Genomic DNA, 19,448 nt, shown 5'->3' on the forward strand with positions numbered 1-19,448 from the left:
GCCATCACACTCTGAAATATACAGCATTTGAGCAAAAAAGTACTTCTACCTTTGGTAAAAATTTCAAATGTTATTTTTTACATGTTATTCTTAAAATGTTATTTTTAATTAATTAACCAATATTTCAAATTGAGATTGCGGACTTTTAAATTATTATCAAATGTTAATAATAGTGGTCAGGAAATTAATTAATTGACTAGTTTGTCTATAAGCAGCATAATGAACAGCATGATATTTTAAATTATAAAAAATAATAATACATGATTATTCAATCATAACAGAGGACACAGTAACACCAGTAATCATAGTCTAACAGCAGTAGTCGTAAAAGAAATTACTTATCTATTTGGTAGTGTTCAGGAGAGATTTACTATCAAATAAAATTTACATTTTCCCTAGTCATGAAAAGGTAAAACTCAAATGGTAAAATAGTTTTTTTCCAAAAATAAACTTTCTAAAAGCTCTAGCTCTCTAATGTCCTGATTTAAGACTCATTAGATATTTGAACTCTATGATCCACTAGAGGGCAGTATAAAACGTGTGTTTTATATTTTAGTCAGAGGTTCTCATCTGTTTTAACCAATTATAGAAACATGGAAACATGTCAAACGTCTTCAAAAAAGATGAATGAAAATGTCACATTTCAAATAAACATTTCATGGATCATAAAGTGCTATGTAGATCCTTCCAGAGTTTGCTAACTTTGTCACAAATGAGCACAAATACCCCAGCAAGCCTACTTGTGCAGACCAGCTGTGTCGGAAAGATTCTCAGGGATCATCCTCAACCAGCTTTGTTCTTGACTGGGTGAGTTACAGTAAAGTTGACTTATTATAATGTCACTATAACACCTCCGATAGTGATGTGCTCCACTCCTTCTATGCTTTGCAGAACTTGCCATGAGTGGATTTCCCTCAGCCTTTTTTTCTTCTGAACATCCATATTATAATTATTGTAGTGAATATCAGCAGTTGCTGATTATGAAGCACTAATTATAAAGTTTTTTTTTTTGCTCAACTGTGTTTTATTTAGGGCTGTGACTACATAACTTCTTTTTGTATGTACTATTGAGTTTTATCTTGAATATTTGAAAAAGTTCAAGATACATATTTCACTTCAATGGCAATGCTTTTTTTTAATTATTAGCATTTTTTTATTGTTATTTCAATTTTTCTTGACTTTTATGTATAGCTTCAGGAATGTATTTATGTGATTCTATTAATTTATATTTATGCTTTAAGAAATTCAAGACTAGAACATAATGAATAAAATGTCACCGATGAACAATTACGGTCGGCAAAAAGCATAAAATGTCAATTTGGTGGGGCCTGGAAGGTCTGACCAGGATGCTGAGACAGTATGTAAAACAGCATCTTTTAAATCATATTGTCTGAGCTGGGGACCACCATGTTTAGATTCAGTATAGCTTCAAGTTTTTTAGCCACTCAAAAACTGCTTGATACCTGAGTACAAAGCTGAGATGGATTATCATCTGGTGCAGCCTGAATAAGTATCTTCCTCCCACAGGATGGCTTGTTTGCCAGTGTGCTGTTATTTATTTTCAGAAATAAATGCAGTGGTGAGCATTCTGGTTAGCAATGCAAAGCAGTATGAAAAGGATTTTGACTGAACTAGGCAAATAAATTTTGTAAATGTGTTTTTTAGCTGGTGACATGCTACTGTTTAGCTTGATAAACTTTGAAAATTTTGTTTCAGTTCGTCTCCTAAAAAGGGCCACAAAAGTAAGTAAGTAGCAAAAGTATCCGTGATCTTAATGGCTTTTACAGTTTAAAATATTTTAATTATTTTTATGTTTAGTTTATGATTTTAATAAATGGATCAAAAACTTGGTCATAAAACATGGTAGTTTTGCAAAAAAAAGGAATATCTACAAAATACATAATTTAGATAAGACTGTCTAACGAAAAGAAGAAATAAATAAAAAATATAAAAACACAGATTGCTAGATAGACACCCTCAAATATCTCAGTTCAGTATGTGTGTGTGTCTTAATGTATTGTTACCACTAGAGGGTGATGTTGATCAGTTAAGCAGGTGCACCCAAAACAAAACTGAAAGTAAATTTAAGATGCTGTCATCTGAAAAAGAAGAATACAGACACTAGCTGGACTCTGGATTATAGTGTAATATAATGCAGGTTTATTTTTGAAAAACACTGTACATGTAAAGATTATGCACTCTCATACATATTTTTCTCAAGAGGTGTAAGTGTGATTGTTGGAGTTAATTTATAGTCACTTAATATATATGTCACAGAGTGTTTTAGGAAAGGAAGTAAGTACACCACACACTTTTCATGAATGAACGGCACTCAGGAAAAAAGAATAGCTTCTCAAGCCCCTGCCAGTGTCTGAGAAGAGGGGTCTCTACACTTTAGCAGTGAAGGAGGAACGTATCACTCATAATACATCACAGCAACCAGTGTTTTGAAAGTGAACATCTCTATTCATGATCAGTGTAGAGAAAATCAGATAGATCAGATAGAATAACACACACAGGAGGTTATTCTATCTTACACACACACACCGAGGAGCCAGCATCATAAAGTCTAAATCCCACATACAGCGGGTCAGTGAACGTAGTGGTAAATGTATGTAGGTGGTTCAGTGTGTGTGTGCCAGGAGAGATGCTGTAGAAGGACAGAGTTCCGCCTGGACTGTCCACATACACTCCTACTCTCCTAGAGCTGGAGGAAGGGGCAGGAATATCAGTTTTGTTACTGTTGTGACAGACAGAATAACTGTTATCAGAGAAGCAGTATAGAATCCAGGACTTTTTATTCCATCCAAAATCACAGTCATTACTGCTTCCTTTCCTGCTGATTGTTTTATATGTCAGAGCTATGGCAGCTTTCCACCCGCTCCACTCAGCCTCCCAGTAGCAGAGTCCAGTCACACTCTCTCTACACAAAATCTGTTGATACTCATCAAATCTCTCTGGATGATCAGGATATGAATGCTGCTCTCTCACACATACCACCTTTCTGTTCTTCTCACAAAGAGAGAGACGTGTGTGTGCTGTGTTTGGGTCCAGAGTGAGCTCACAGAAATCTACACACAAGGAGAGAGATTAGAGGAGAAAACATGACACACAAGAAGAGCAATTAAAGAAGAAAACATGACACACAAGGAGAGAGATTAAAGAAGAAAACATGACACACAAGAAGAGAGATTAAAGAAGAAAACATGACACACAAGAAGAGAGATGAGAGATGAGAGGAGAAAACAGGACACACAACAAGAGAAATTAGAGAAGAAAACATCAACACACAAAAAGGTAGATTAGAGGAGAAAACACTGACACACAAGAAGAGAGATTAGAGGAGAAAACATTGACACACAAGGAGAGAGATTAGAGGAGAAAACATGACACACAAGAAGAGTGATTAAAGAAGAAAACATGACACACAAGAAGAGAGATTAGAGGAGAAAACAGGACACACAACAAGAGAAATTAGAGAAGAAAACATCAACACACAAAAAGGTAGATTAGAGGAGAAAACACTGACACACAAGAAGAGAGATTCGAGGAGAAAACATTGACACATAAAAAGACAGATTAGAAGACAGCATCACCACATAAGAAGAGAGATTAGATGAAATAAACGTGACACACAAGATGAGAGATTAGAGAAGAAAACATGTTTTTGTGTGTGTATACTTACATTTCTTTGGTCCCGGGTTGATTCTGATCTTACCTCCATGTTCCACTCTGACGAAGAACACACAGACAAACACACATTACACAAACACAGGTGATATAATATTCATCTTATTTAGAGCAAAGACAAAACAAATCTAAATCTAAAATGACTGCTTTTACAAATACAAAAAATTCACACCTGATTAAACATTAAACACAAACATCTAGTAGCATGAGAATCTCTGCACATGGAAGGGTTTAATTTCTGTACAGGAGGAAGGTGGGGGGGGTATAGATTCATGATGAGGAAAAAAAAATATTTTTTAGTCAGCAGGACTGGGATTGGAAACCTTTGAAGAGCTGCTTAAAGTAAAAATGAGTGCAAAAGTTTAACTTAATTTAGTTTAGCTGGTGTATTATTTTCAAGTTTCACTAGCATGGATTAAAAAAGCAGTTTCTCATCACCATTGTGAGATCAACATAGAAAACAAAATAAAAAAAATATAATATAAACAAAAAAGAGCACAGAAAATATTTTTGTTTTAGTTACAAGTCATAACAATCACCAAAATATTGACTTACCTCATAACTTCATACAGAAATACCAATCACTAGCTGAGATTTAAAGACTTAAATGTATTTAATTCTCTGTAACTAGTAAATTTTCTTAGACACGACTACTGAAACATTATAACATAAAATATATAATATTTCATATAATATATATTCCATTGATATTACTTTTAAAAGATATTGAAGTATTGCATCCATACACCCTGTCTTGTCTCCAGCTTTCTATTTTATTGTTCTTTTTCAAAACATTGGGTCATGAGTAAGTATAAATATGTCGCTTTTCTTTGGAAAAAAAGACTTTTTTAAGGTAGCCATTTATTGTTTCACATCTGGATTGTATGTGGATACACTTTGGCTGGATTCCATTTACTCTTTTCACTGAAATGCATTCCAATGTGACTAGATAAATATCCAATTTTCTTTTCCTGCATAAAAAGCACAATTACATTTTTTTTTTCAGTTACCAAATGAATCAACAAAGCTTGGCTTGGATGCATTCAGTTTAAAAAGGCAGTTAGTTTGGGAATAACTCCAGCCTCTCGTATCTTGTGCATTTTTTATATTATTTTATTTATTTACTTATTTGATGAGAGGAGTGGAATCATGGTCAAAAACGGTGTTCTTCAGTTCCAGTGTATCACAACTACTACACCTGGCAGTTAACAGGTGAGGTGTGTTTGAACTGTATACAGACCAAACTGTGCCTTTATTAAAATTAAAAAATAATATTAATAAATTATGATTTATTAAAATTAATTAATTGGCAGAGAGGTACACAGAACAGACTGCCATAACCTAAAGGAGTATAAATCTGTACCTCTTGCTCAACACACACACTTGTACATACCTAAGCGTGTTGAGTGTGCAGTGTGGATCCTCCAGTCTAGCAGAGAGTAGCTTCACTCCTGACTCTCCTGGGTGGTTGTAGGTCAGATCCAGTTCTCTCAGGTGTGAGGGGTTTGCTATCAGAGCTGAAGCCAGAGAAGAACATCCTTTCTCTGTGATCATACAACCAGATAATCTGTAGAAAGACAGGAAATGTGGGGCTTTCAACTGTAGTGATGCACTTTCTGACTCAGATATCAAAAATCAGTTTCTGGCACATATTTGTATTTTTTATGCACAATACAACCACAAAATTAAGGTATAACATGTAAGATTCTCAATTGGTACTTCAGTAAAATCACATTTTTATTTTATGCATAATGTGACACTCTGATCAGACACATTGTATGCTGGTCTTTATTGTTTTAGATTACTTTTTAGTCTGCTTAATATTTGATTGATTAATTTGTTTGATTGATTAAGTTGTTTGTATGTTTTCATGTTGCATGAAGATGTAACTCACTCCCTTTTCTGAGCCACATGTGGAATGTGAATAATATGCCATTTTCAACAAGAACTGGGGCACTGCCTACTTTTTCACCTATAAGTCCTATAATGAGTTGAGAATTGGGGGACTTTTGATCTCTATTTACCAACCTCTACATCAGATCTTTGGCTGATCCCACATCAAACTCAGCCTATCCTCATTAAGAGAAGATAATATGTAGACTTTCTGGATTACAAGAGTGTACTGATCCTTTCCTTGATTCACAGAGGATCAACAAAGAACTGACTGACTAATGTAATTATATACTTTTTCCCTGCTTTTCCTCTCAAATTTTGGCATGGTGATTGTCCTAAGATACTGTGTTATTACAGAAACAGGCTTAGTTCTCTGTGTATGAACTAGTCCTCCTTGCATTATTAAATTATTTTATGTTTATACATTGTATATAAATTACTTTATATGTTGCCTTGCATTTTCAGCACTCTTGTATTTTCTTTTAATAATTGTTTTATAATTAAACTTTGCGAAAACTTTATCTGTATGTGCATCTCTTTATCAGAGAAGTTCAACTGCTAGGAAAAATGTATTCCACATCCTTCAGACAAATGAGAAATTATTACTATTTTAATTGTTAACAACATTATCCCATGCATGTCAATCATCAAGTTTGTCTCATTTTTCACCCATAATAATAATAAGAATTCACCCATAACCCCTACAAAGGCAATGCATTTCTAATGGCAAAAAGAATCAATCTCTCATGTGTCACACACTCACAATTTATATGTTAGATAATTTTTTAATTTTTCACACTGCAGACACACAGACTGCTTCTAAAAATGTGCCTCACTGCAGGAAGATGTGGGTGATGTCCACTTATGGAATCTCTATGACAGTAGTTTGAGTAGAGTGCAAAAAAGAAAAGAAAAATGATTGGAGTGGATTGAGTTTAGTAAAGCAGATTTGTTAAAATATGGTTGGAAATGCTCTAATTGCAGTCTACTTGTTCGGCTCAGGACATCGCTATTCAGACTTTTTGTATAATTTTGTTTCGTTAGTGAAAGTGTAACTATAAAGGAAAATGGAGGATAGTTTCCATTTCATTATTTTTCTTTGGTGTTGATGAACTACTCTGCCCTAGGTCCAGTTAGACTACCATGCTTTATGTTATCTTCAATGCTTCTTGTTAATATGCTGACCATTGTCTATAAGAATGCCTTATTGTTTTCCCCTCATTATTTTCTTCCAGAAAAGTTACTATCAAAATCCACTGTTTAGACTGTAGCTAAAATCAGCAGGTAAATAACAGCTGTCCTGCTGTACCTTCACAGCTGATTTTTCCATTCCAGAATAAACTGACAGAAAGCTGACCTGAGAATTTGCAGTTTACAATGTGAATCCTTCAGTCCAGCAGAGAGCAGCACCACTCCCATATCCTGCAGGTCATTGTGATTGAGGTCCAGCTCTTTCAAGGAGAAGTTTTCCAGTTTTAAAACTGATTCCAGATATTCACAAGTCTTTTCCCCAAGATTACACAAAGCTAGTCTACAAAAAAGAGCAAATACAGATGCAATTAACTCAAAAGAGAATTTTTTCAAAGGAGACAACAAAAACTTAAAGGACCTGAATATCTAATTTTACCATTTGTTGTAAATTTACAGGTTTATATATATATATATATATATATATATATATATATATATATATATATATATATATATATATATACATATATATATATATACCATTTAGTAATGAATAACTATGAAAAAGCTGACCTGAGTATCTGAAGTTGGCAGTGTGAACTCTTGAGACCTGCAGAGAGCTTCTCCACTCCTGAATCCTGCAGGTCATTATTACTGAGGTCCAGCTCTTTCAATGCTGAATCTGAACTGAGAACTGATGCAAGAGTTTCACAGCCATCCTTACTCAGATTACAATGATCCAACCTTGACATAAAATAAACAAAATTATGTGATCCCTATACTACATGTAAAGTCTAGCTTATTTATATTTATTGTTTATCTTGACTGCTAAAACACATGTAAGAAAACTGAGGTCAAATTAATCTTCATTGTCACTTTCTTAGCAGAAGACTTGTTCATTTGTACATAGCTACAGCTGTTAAATTGCAATCAGTTGCTATTGATTCCTGCCTGTAAGTATGGCTTAAGGAAGATGGAGACAAGACAGGTAATAAGTAAATGTGCCATCATATAAAGATGATTAACATGATGACAAAGTTTTTTTTCTCAATAAAAGCTAAACCAGCTACAAATATTTAACTTTTTTTCAAAACTGTTCAATTAAAACACAACATTTTATCTGATAATGATCTGATACATTTACATACTAATGCAATGTAAAAATATATTGAATATATTTGTTTTAAAAAGTAGAAAATAATTTACCGATCACAGCAAATTCCAGTTTTAGCTGAAGACAATGCCATCTGTTTTGTTTTCTATTGCATTATCATCTACATATCATATACAAAAGGGAACATCTTCTGATTTTTTTAAGTAAACATACACCCAAGCAGAAACAGAGAAGTGATCAGCAGAGAAAGAGGAATACCTAAGCAAGGTCCCATACAAAAATGTGATATATTGAAATGTATCCAAATATTCTCTACTTACAGTTTGAGAGTGTTGATGACAGATTTCTATATATTTTATTTTGGATGGGCAGAAGAGCTCTTTTTCTTTTCTTAAATTTACCCAGATATCTGTTCATGAGCTCTAATCAATACTAAAACATCAGAATTAGTCAGACGGAACATTCATAATTAACACACATATGTTGTATCAGTCAAAAGTAAAAAAAAAAATCTTCTCATTCAATGATTTTTCTTTATTTTTTTTATTATCTACAACCCCATTTCCAAAAAAGTTGGGAAACTATGCAAAATGTAAATAAAAATAAAATGCAATGATGTGCAGATCATTTAAACCTTATAGTTAATTGAAAATAGCACCAATACAACATATCAAATGTCAAAACTAAGAAATCTTATTGTTTATTGAAAAATATTCGCCCATTTTGAATTTAATGCCAACAACATGTTCCAAAAAAGTTGAGACAGGGACAACAAAAGGTTGGTAAATTTGTGTACTGCTAAAAACACCTTAAAATTAGTATTTGCTGGCCATTATCTTTGGGCCTTCAGACAGCACTGCAATAAAAACAGACATGATTTTGTAGTGAAATCACTGCATGGGCTCAGGTACACTTCTGAAAACTACTGTCTATGAACACAGTCTGTTGCTGCATCCACACATGCAAGTTTAAGCTCTAAAATGCAAAGAAGAAACTGTACATAAACAGGATCCAGAGATGCTGCCACCTTCTCTGAGCCTGAGTACATTTTAAGTGGACTGAGGTGAAGTGTAAAAGTGTCCTGTGATCTGACAAATCAACATTTGAAATTGTTTCTGGAAATCATAGACAGTATTCATGATGGTATAGGGGTGCATTAGTGCACCTGGCATGGATGACGTGCACATCTGTGAAGGCAACATTAATGCTGAACAATACACACATGTTTTCACAACATATGCTGCCATCCAGATGATGACTTTCTTGGAGAAAGCCTTGCTTACTTAAGCAAGACAATGCCAAAAACACTCTGCATGTATTATAACAGCATTGCTCCATATTAAGAGAGTCTGGATGCTAAACTGACCTCCCTGCAGTCTGGACCTGTCAGCCACTGAAAACATTTGGAGGGTTATGAAATGAAAAATTTGACAAATGAGCCCCTGAATTTTTGAGCAGCTGAAATCCTATATCAAACAAGAATGGGAAAACATTTCACTTTCAAAACTACAGCAACTGGTCTCTTCAGTTCCTAAACAATTACAGAGTTTGTTAAAAGAAGAGGTGATGAAACACGGGCTAAAAATGGCCCCATCCCAACTTTTTTGAAACATGTTGTTGGCATTAAATTCAACATGGCTATATACAGTATTTTTACCAATAAATCCAATAAATTCTTACCTTCAACATTTGCTATGTTGTCTTTGTGGTATTTTGGTTTACATGATTTGCATATCATTGCATCCCATTTTTATTTTACATTCTGCACAGCACTCCAACTTTTTTGGAAATGGTGTTGTGTATTGCAGATTAATATTGAAGACATCAAAACTATAAAGGAATACATATGGAAGGAAAGGAAAACCAAGAGTTACATCCCAACATCAGACATATCTCAATATCAACTTTTCAAAGGAGACTGCATAAATCAGGCTTTTGCAATTGCTGCAAAGAAGCCACTACTGAGGAAGAACACCAAGAAGGGCCAAGACACACAAGGAATGGATATTAGACCAGAGAAATTCTGTACTTTAGTCTCATGAGTCAAAATTTGTAAGATGCAGAAAAGGTGAGCAGATGGTTTTCTACATATGTCGCTCACACCATGAAGCATGGAGGATGAGGTATGAAGGTGTGGGTGTGCTTTGCTGGTGACACTGTTGGTAATTTATTAAAAATTCAAGGTACGCTTCACCAGCATGACTACCACAGCATTCCACAGTGACATGCCTTTAGATCTAGTTTGCACTTAGTGGGACCATCATTTGTTTTTCAATGAACCCAAACACACCTCCAGGCTATGTAAGGGCTATTTGACCAAGAAGGCGAGTAATGGGGTGCTGTGTCAGATGACTTGGCCTCCACAATCACCTGATCTAAACTTAATTGAGATGGTTTGGGATAAATTGGACCACTGAGTGAGAAAAAAAGCACTAACAAGTGCTCAGCGCCTCTGGGAACTCCTTCAAGACTGTTGTAAAACTATTCCAGATGACTGCCTCATTAAGCTGATGTAGAGAATGCCAAGAGTGCGCAAAGCTGTCATCAAAGGTGCGTACTTTGAAGAGTCTAAAGTATAAAACATATGCTGTTTTAACACTTTTTTGTTTATTACATCATTTCAAATGTGTTCCTTCATACAGTAGTTTTGATGTCTTCAATATAAATCTACAATGTCAAAAGTAAGAAAAATAAGAAAAAAAACATTGAATTAAAAGGTCTAAACTTTTGACTGATATTGTATACTTTGAAAACCACTTGGAAATATAATTTCATTCTGGTCGAAAAAAAAGCTGGGGTGTATGGTAATGAAATAAAGAAACACCTATGCATGAGGTGTACTCTATATTAGAAAGTATAATGGAACCACTGGATGGACACAGCATTATATGTTGTCAGTGCAAAAAAAAACAGATTATTAGCACGGGTGGTAATACTACTAATTTGCAAGCAATCTCAGGACATATAACCCAGCTGAGCATGCTAAACTGGGACTGGTGCATAGCCCAGGAGAGGGAACATTAAATCAACTGTCAATAGCTGCCTTTGCAAAAGTTGCAAAGTGCAAACCCATTAGTGCAAACAGGGGGGAATGCACTCCTTTCACTTTGTGAAGGGCATGCTGCTGTTGAACATGAGTCAAAAGGTTATTGTTCAGAGTAATGCTACAGACCTTGAAAAATTATCCAGAATCATATTTCCACTCAGTTATTACTGCACAATTTTAACCTTACGAATTGAATGATTAAACACAGTGATCTGCTCTAGATGTGTCTCCAAGGTCAAGACCTTAGGAATCAGTCACACAGTCTGCAGCTGGATTCTGGATTTCCTCATCGGCAGGCCACTGTCAGCTGGGATGGGCAACCACACTTTTTCTACCCTCACTCTCACCACAGGCTGTCCATAAGGCTGCCTTGTAACCCATGCTGTACAGCCTATACACCCATGACTGCATCTCCAAACACAGTAGTAACAACATCAAGTTCACTAACAATAAAAAAGTTGTGGGCCTCATCGCTAAAACAAAGAGGAAGTTTACAGAGAGAAGGTGAAACTCCTCACAGAGTGATGCACAGACAAAAGTCTCACCCTCAGTGTAGGCAAAATCAAAAAGAAGACTACTACTACTGCTGCAGAAAGAAATGCCCTGCAAAGTGTGGTGAAAACTATCCATTCCATCACTGCAGCTGCCCTCCCACCCAAACAGGACATTTACAATAAACTATGTCTGAGAAAAGCCAGCACTGCCATTTCAGACCTCTCACACCCCAGCCACTTCCTGTTCCACCCACTGCCATCTGAGAAGAGATATCATAACATTTGAGCCAGAACCATGAGGTTGAAGAATAGTTTCTACTCACGAGCTGTTAAACTGGTCACACCCACAGCACACACTAGACCATGAATAGCAACACTACTCGAACTATGTGCACACTGTACTGTAATCTAATCACAAACTCTCTGCATTTTGCTGCTGACTGACATGTTATACACTTGGACTGAACACTTCAATAAATGTCCATAATATTGTTTGCTGAACACTTATTTTACACACTGGATCTACCTCTAAGGGATGCAGAGAATACAAAGAATGCAATTACTAATAACTGAGTAACTGAGCACTGCAGTGGAACTTCTTAGAAAATAAAAAAATCTATAAGTATAAGAACTGAAGACTGTTAGGCTCGCTTCTTTTTTTTGGGATTCCTTTGGTATAAAATAAAATGTTAAGGCAGAACACATACAACACAGATTATTTTACGTCACCTCCATTACTGCGCATTTCTACTTATCTTATGTTAAGAGGTCATCCTACTGAAATTGCTTACCTTTATAATTATATGACTTTTTAAAGACAAGCAAAAAGACATACAAAAGTACTGGAGGGATTACTTTAATCTGCTGATTCAGTGGATTCGATAAAGCACTGAAATTAATGCTTTACCTGATCTAAAGTATAATGAAAATTATACTTACAGAGCTTGTCTTGTGTTTTTCACCACTCTCAATAGTCTCCACAGTCCTTCATCTGATGGTTTGTATTTGTATTAACTCAAACTTCTCTTGAGACTCCTCTGACATCAGCAACACAAACACCAGAGTTGACCACTGTGTATTTGAGAGTTCTTGTCTTGAAAGATCTCCTGAGTTCAAGTATTCCTGAATTTCACTTGTGAGAGAATTGTCTTTCAGTTCACTCAGGCAGTAAAAGAGATTGATGCTTTTTTCAGAGGACCCTAACTTCTTGATCTTTCTTTTAATGTAGTCTACAGTGCCCCCGAAACTTTCTTCTTTAATGTCCATTTCTGGCTGTAGACTCTTGAGAAGTCTCTGATTGGAACACAGAGAGAGGCCGAGGAGGAAACGGAGAAAAAGGTCCAAGTGTCCATTTTCACTCTTAATGGCCTTACGCACTGCTGTCTTGAGGAGATCACCCAGTTTATGTGTGAACTTCCACTTTATTTTCTCCAGTGTAGTTTGAAGGAGTGGGTTACCTTTATCTCTGAATGTGAGGAACACAAAGACAGCAGCAAGAAACTCCTGGAAACTCAAATGAACAAAGCTGAAGATCTTTTCATCCTTTCTAAAGATTTGTGTACAAACTCCAGAGAACACTACAGCTTCATCAACATCAATGCCACATTCTTTCAGATCATTTTCATAGAATATAAGCTGTCCCTTTTCTAACTGAAGAAAGGCTAACTTTCCAAGCTTAAGTATGCCCTCTACTCCTAGTCTCTCAGATGATGAAACTGTGCTGTCCTTGTTTTGCATTATGCTGTATTTCTCATTCTTTTGCCTTGTGTGAAACAGCAGGAAACGTGTGTACATTTCAGTAAGAGTTCTAGGGGCATTTTTTAAATTTTTGCCCTCCTTCAACATTTCCTGAAGCACAGTGGCTGAGATCCGACAAAAAACTGGAATGTGACACAAGATATGAAGACTTCTTGCTGTCTTAATGTGTGAAATAATTCTGCTGGCATTATCTTGGTTGTTGATTCTCTTCCTGAAGTACTCCTCTTTCTGTGGGTCATTAAATCCACGTATTTCTGTAACACGCCTAAAGTACTTGCGTGGAATCTGTTTGGCTGCTGCAGGTCGGGAGGTTATCCAGATGAGAGCAGAGGGAAGCAGCTGTCCTTTGATGAGATATGTTATTAGTTTATCAACAGTGGTCTTCTCTTGTATATTAGATGGTTTCTTTTGATTAAAATCCAGACATATTTTACTTTCATCCAGTCCATCTAATATGAAAACTACACTATAATTAACATTTAATATCTCCATTATGTTACTATCTTGGAGTTCACGATGAAAATAAAATAAAAGTTCTGTGAGGGTGTACATTTTGTCTTTGATCAAGTTTAGCTCACGAAAAGGAAGAAACAGAATGAAATCTAAGTCCTGATTGCATTTGTCCTCAGCCCAGTCAAGAATAAACTTGTGTACAGAGGCTGTTTTGCCCACTCCTGCTATTCCCAGTGTAAGTACTTTAGTACCAAGCACATTTCGATTGGACTGTACCTTGAAAATGTCACTGAATTTGATTGGTTTTTCTTCTATTTTGGGATAAAAACCCTCTATCTGTCTCACTTCATGCTCAGTATTCACTCCTCCTGTGCAGCCTTCAATCACATAGAGTTCAGTATAAATGTCTTCTAAAGGCACATAATCACCTTCCAGTGAAGTTCCTTCATACAAGTTAGTAAAATTTTTCTTGTATTGCTTTTTCAGTATCATTTTGGTATCAAGGTGTTCTCCTGTGGTAAAGTAATATTTAGGGATTAGTAGTAATATGTGGTAAAGAAAATAACTGTATGTATATTATTTTGTGACATGGGAACAAAGACAAGTGATTTTGAGATGCAGATGCATCATACATTACTGCATCATACATACATATCATTACTACTAAGGGTATCAGTAAAGACCCTAAGTTGTGAATTGGTTAGATTCTTTAATTATTGTGTAAATCTAACTATAATCTAATAAATCTACAGATTTATCAGATTTTACCCTCATAGGCAAACCCAATTCCAGGAGGGAAAAAGCAAATAAAAACAGAATTCAGTGATCTGCAAATCATTTTGCTCTGTATTCAAATGAAAACAGTAAAAAGACAATATAATTACTGTTTATTCATGATTAATGTAAAAAAAAACTGGGACATATGCATGTTTATTATTATGTTACATGATAATTCCTTTTAACAAGTGTTCTCACTGCCCTCTAGTGTGTGTGTGCACTCACTACTGTGAATGTGGTGTTTCACTACACAAATGGGTCAAAATGTGGAGGTGAAATTTTCCAGTGTGGGACTGATAAGGGCCACTTAACTTAACCAGAGATGCCAATTGTTGTAGTTGTAAAAGTGGATTTTTCCTATTCTTGCTAGATTATAGCTACTCAATAGTCTGAAATCTCCATTTTCATATGTTGCGCTTCATAATGCGCCCCATGTTTTCAGCAGAAGAGAGGTCTTGACTGTAGGCCATTTAAGGTATTTCTTAATATGAAGTCTCTTACTGCGCTCTCTTACTAAGAGGCCATGCTGTTATAACAAAGAATATGGTTTGCATTTGTCTTGCTGAAACAAGAAAGATGTACTTGAAAAAGACATCATCAAAATGGCAGTGCATGTTGCTCCAAAATGCCTATGTACCTATTAGCATTCATTGTGCTGTCACAGATGTGTAAGTTCCCCATATAATTATGGATGCTGGCTTCTTTCACTTTGCATTGATTACCGCTAGGATGGTCCTTTTCCACTTTGGCCCAGAGAGCAAGAATTATAATAATTTGAAGGCTGGACTCCACTCCGTCTCTGATGAGCTTTAGACAAGAGAAGTCATTTCTGGATGTTGATATACAACTTCTAACTTATGTAGAGTATTAACTTGAATTTATAGATGCAGCAACAAACTGTGTGTGTACTGACCAGGGATTACTCCTGAGTCCATGTGGACATATTCAGTACCGAAGCATATCATGTTTTTAATGCAGTGCCATCTGAGGATTTGAAAGTCATAAACATTCAATATTGTTTTTTTTACACACAGATATTTCTCCAGAGTCTCTGAATCTTTTAATAGTGTTATGGACTCTAGATGGTGAAATCCATAAATTCCTCACAATCCTGTGTTAAGAGACATGGTTTTTAAACTATTGTACTATTTGCTCACATAGTTTTTTACAAAGTGGCAAACCTCAACCCATCCTCGCTCATAAATGACTGAACCTTTCATGAAACATGATATAATCATGGTGTGAAAAGTTCCAAAATATGTGGTTTTGATCCTTCTAAAAAACTTCCTAGTCTTACCATGCACCTGTCCTAACGTGTTTGTAATGTGTTGCAGGCATCAAATTTGGATTCAGCAACATATAAGAAGATATTAACATATCTGTTCTTTGTGCTGTTTTCAGTTAAATGTCTGCAAAAAGCAGTTAACAAATCACTGCTTTCTGTTTTTATTTGCATTTTACCTACTGTCCCAACATTTTTGCAATTGGGTTTGTAGAGTGTGCTCTTCATACAGGAGGAACTTAGATAAGTTATACATTGCATCGTGGATTTAATACATATTTAAATATATAGTCAAGTTTATGTCATATATATATTGAATATATAATGACATGAAGTGAAGTGATGTGTTGTGATTACCTGTAGTGAGAGCACTAACTGAGTCTTCAGTCTGAACTGCAGTGGAGGACACTGCTGCATGCTTTCCAGGTATCTCTTCACATCTGTCTCTACCTGAGAGAGAACATCGGTACAGGAAATACTATATATATATATATTCAGGCACCTTAAAATCAATTACTTTTACCACAACTCTAGCTGCAGCTGTCTTTCAAAAAGAACGCCATTCACAACATAATGACTTGAAAAATGCTAACATCAGGGATTATTACCATTCCATTACAGGATTTCATTTATTTATTACAGGAATAAATTGGAACTGTTGAAATATTCTATAATGTGTTTATATAGGACTTTTTACAGTGTTGTGTCAGTGTAATTTTAAAATACAAAACTAAACTAAAACTACAGTAATGTTGTACAAACCTGTATGTTATCAGTTCCATAATTAATGCTGCCATTTTTCAAAACCAATACAATGTTTCAGTTTGAACATTTGATATGTTGTCTTTGTACTATTTTCAACTAAGTATAAGGTTTAAATTATTTGCCCATCATGGCATTCTGTTTTTATTTACACACTGTAAACATCCCCCCTTTTTTGGAAACAGGGTTGTAAGGGTTGTAAGAGTTTAAACAGTGAATATGATATCAGCTCCATTACCCTTTCTCAGCTTGGTCATCAGTTCCTCTGCCAATTGGTTTTGGTTTATCTTCTTCAGGATGGCCAGTGTTATCTCTACAGCTTCATTGTGTCCATATCTTTGTACGATCTGATCCACAGTGTCATGTCTATCTGCCTTCTCCAGCAGGCCCTTCGGGATGCAGTTATCCACACCATTGATCAGATGCCACTGGAATGATTTCAGGTCCATTTCCAACAGGTTCTGAAGAGTATTCAGCAATATTTCTGTAATGTTTGACATCTCGCAACACTGGAGATGAAAAAGTTTAATGGGGTCAAGTTAAATGGAGGATTTTGATACATTTAAAGAAACTTCGCTTCAAACAAGTAAAAAATAAATAAATTTATGGCTCAGTGAACTAGAGCATTAGCAAGTTCATCACTAGGTAATCATGACTAACGTTGGATCACAAACGGACTAAACCCAAAGATATTGGACGGAATGCCATCACTCCAGAAAATACAGTTCCAGAGCTCCACAGCCCTTTACACCCTTCTAGACAATAATTGGCATTGAACATACTGACCTTAGACCTATGTGTGGCTGGACGAGAGCACATTACATTAGCAATGCATTGTTTAAGGAGATTATACAAGACATTTAAAATATTTTATAATATATATATTATATTATATATTATATTATAAAATATTTTATAATAAAAAAGGAGTAGCTCTAAAGAAGAAATCTAAAAATAAACCATGTTGAAAAATTAAATGCTCTTACCTGCTATCAGTAGTTACCATATCACTCCATTGGCTTTAATCCTACGTTTCAGGAGACCTATAATTTATTCAGATAGAATACTCTATTTTAGACAGAACTGACTGTTTTACCCCATCAAATAACCACGTAAATCAAATTTTTAAATCTTCTGAGCTGTCATCAGAGATACTGGAGAGACCAGACTTCAACATAGATCTGCTATGACACAGAGGCTGAGACACAGGAAGCAGCACTCTGTGAGAAGTATAAAACAGGAAAAGGTTTGAAAGAGAACAAGCTCTACAGTGTCATTCACAACTAAATAAAGTAACGACACAAACTACAGATTCTGCTCTACAGTGCAGAAGAAGTGCACACAGCAAAGGAGTGAGGTCATTTCTGTTCTGGGAGGAGACTTTGAAGGGCCTCCACATTTCAGTTCAGCTTTAGAGTAGGGATTGATAAAGAATCAGCTTTACAGAAAATCTGGTGTAGACCTCCAATAACCAAGCAGAGAGAAAAACAAAAAAGAAAATTAAAGTCCGACACTTCTGTATTGTATATTATTGTACTGCACTGCATCTATTGCAAAATTAAATGTAAAAAAACTGCCTGAATAGTCATTTGGGAATTCTAATTTCATTAGTCTGGAGCACACAGAACACACGACATTCTCTGCAGAAAAAAAAACAGTTTACAGGATGAGGCTTGTTGTGGTTTCTAACACTTCTGCTGGTAAACGTGTTTTTGCCGTTAAACATCGTCATTTCTGAGAAGAAAACTCAACGGTCCACAGCTGTCACTGAGGCATTAGTCTCAAAGAAAACCTATCAACCAAGGCTTTAGCAAACAGTGAAAGAAGGATTATTATTACAGGTTCAAGCGATTTTGAGAAAATAAAGTTGAGTTTTCTGCTAACAGTTCAAAAGAAAAATCATTCTCTCCACAAATGTCCATGTGCAAAATTCTTCAGCTCTCCAAGTCAGTATTTTGTGGCACATCCTTTACACTTTATAACAACAAACAACGACAACAGTGCAACAGTGATTGCGAGCCAAACCCTCTCGTCCCACAGACACTCTCCAAAGTCTTGTAGAAAGATTCCCAGAAGAGTGGAAGCTGTTAGAGCTGCAAAGGGGGACCAACTCCATATTAATGCCTATGGATTTAGAATGGGAGTCATAAAAGCTCCTGTAGGTGTGATGTGTAGGTGTCTGAATACTTTTGTCCATATAGTTTACATTTAACAGCTATGGCTCCTCTAAGCAGCTGGCTGTGGATCAGAAAAGCAGGTTAACGTCTACAGAGCAGGTGAAGAAAATAAGAAGATATCAAAGACAGCAAATGGCATTAAGAAAGGTCAGTTTGGCGTCACCTTTTCTTCTTAAACTGGGAGCCCCTCTCACATTAAATCTGGGTCATACCACTTTTTAGATTAGGGGGACATGAGGAGCAAACAATACACATAAAACGTTACAATGTTACGTACATACAATCGTACTACATACTATGGTAGTTTCTTATTGTATATACATGTGTACATGCAACATATAAACAGCATAATTCAGCTGGCATAACTGAGTAATGTCTTATCTCTTTTACAGGTACCTGCATTACAAATTCCCTTTCACCTGGATCCCCCTGGACCCTTCAGGTAAGTATAAGTTTAAATTATTTAATTGAATGTGTTATAATAGAAGTTACTTTAATGTTCTTTAATGTATGAGGTGTAATGCAGTTCTGGTGATGTTTTAGGGTGTCCTAACATCACAGCTGGAAGACCATGAAAACTCTCAGAACTGTGCATATGCTGCCAAAAAGGCAAAGCAAAACCTCCACATGGCAGCAAAGGACCTTCAGGTTTAACTGACACAGGAGTGGTGGTGTCCCGTTATACTGTGCAGCACTGCTTGCACAAACATGTTCTATGTAGAGTGGGCGTGCAGTGATTTACTTAGCTGATGATTTGTTTAGATTCACGATGCTGTGATCACGGTTCTAGTACAGTATGCACACTGGAGAA

General features: G+C 35.7%; 1 protein-coding gene across 1 annotated transcript; it reads right to left on the reverse strand.

Moving 5' to 3' along the window:
- Nucleotides 1-2,153: 2,153 nt before the first annotated feature.
- Nucleotides 2,154-17,756, reverse strand: LOC118800197 (NACHT, LRR and PYD domains-containing protein 12-like). Its single transcript, XM_036560382.1, is given in 10 exon segments — nt 2,154-3,071; nt 3,686-3,732; nt 5,084-5,257; nt 6,941-7,114; nt 7,348-7,518; nt 12,368-12,438; nt 12,440-14,151; nt 16,056-16,148; nt 16,699-16,969; nt 17,447-17,756. Coding segments are annotated over 9 exon segments (3,252 nt in total). The 5' UTR covers nt 16,961-16,969; nt 17,447-17,756; the 3' UTR covers nt 2,154-2,523.
- Between the last annotated feature and the right edge of the window lie 1,692 nt (nt 17,757-19,448).

The sequence above is a fragment of the Colossoma macropomum genome, unplaced genomic scaffold, assembly GCF_904425465.1.
Source record: "Colossoma macropomum unplaced genomic scaffold, Colossoma_macropomum, whole genome shotgun sequence".
Classification (NCBI taxonomy): Eukaryota; Metazoa; Chordata; class Actinopteri; order Characiformes; family Serrasalmidae; genus Colossoma; species Colossoma macropomum.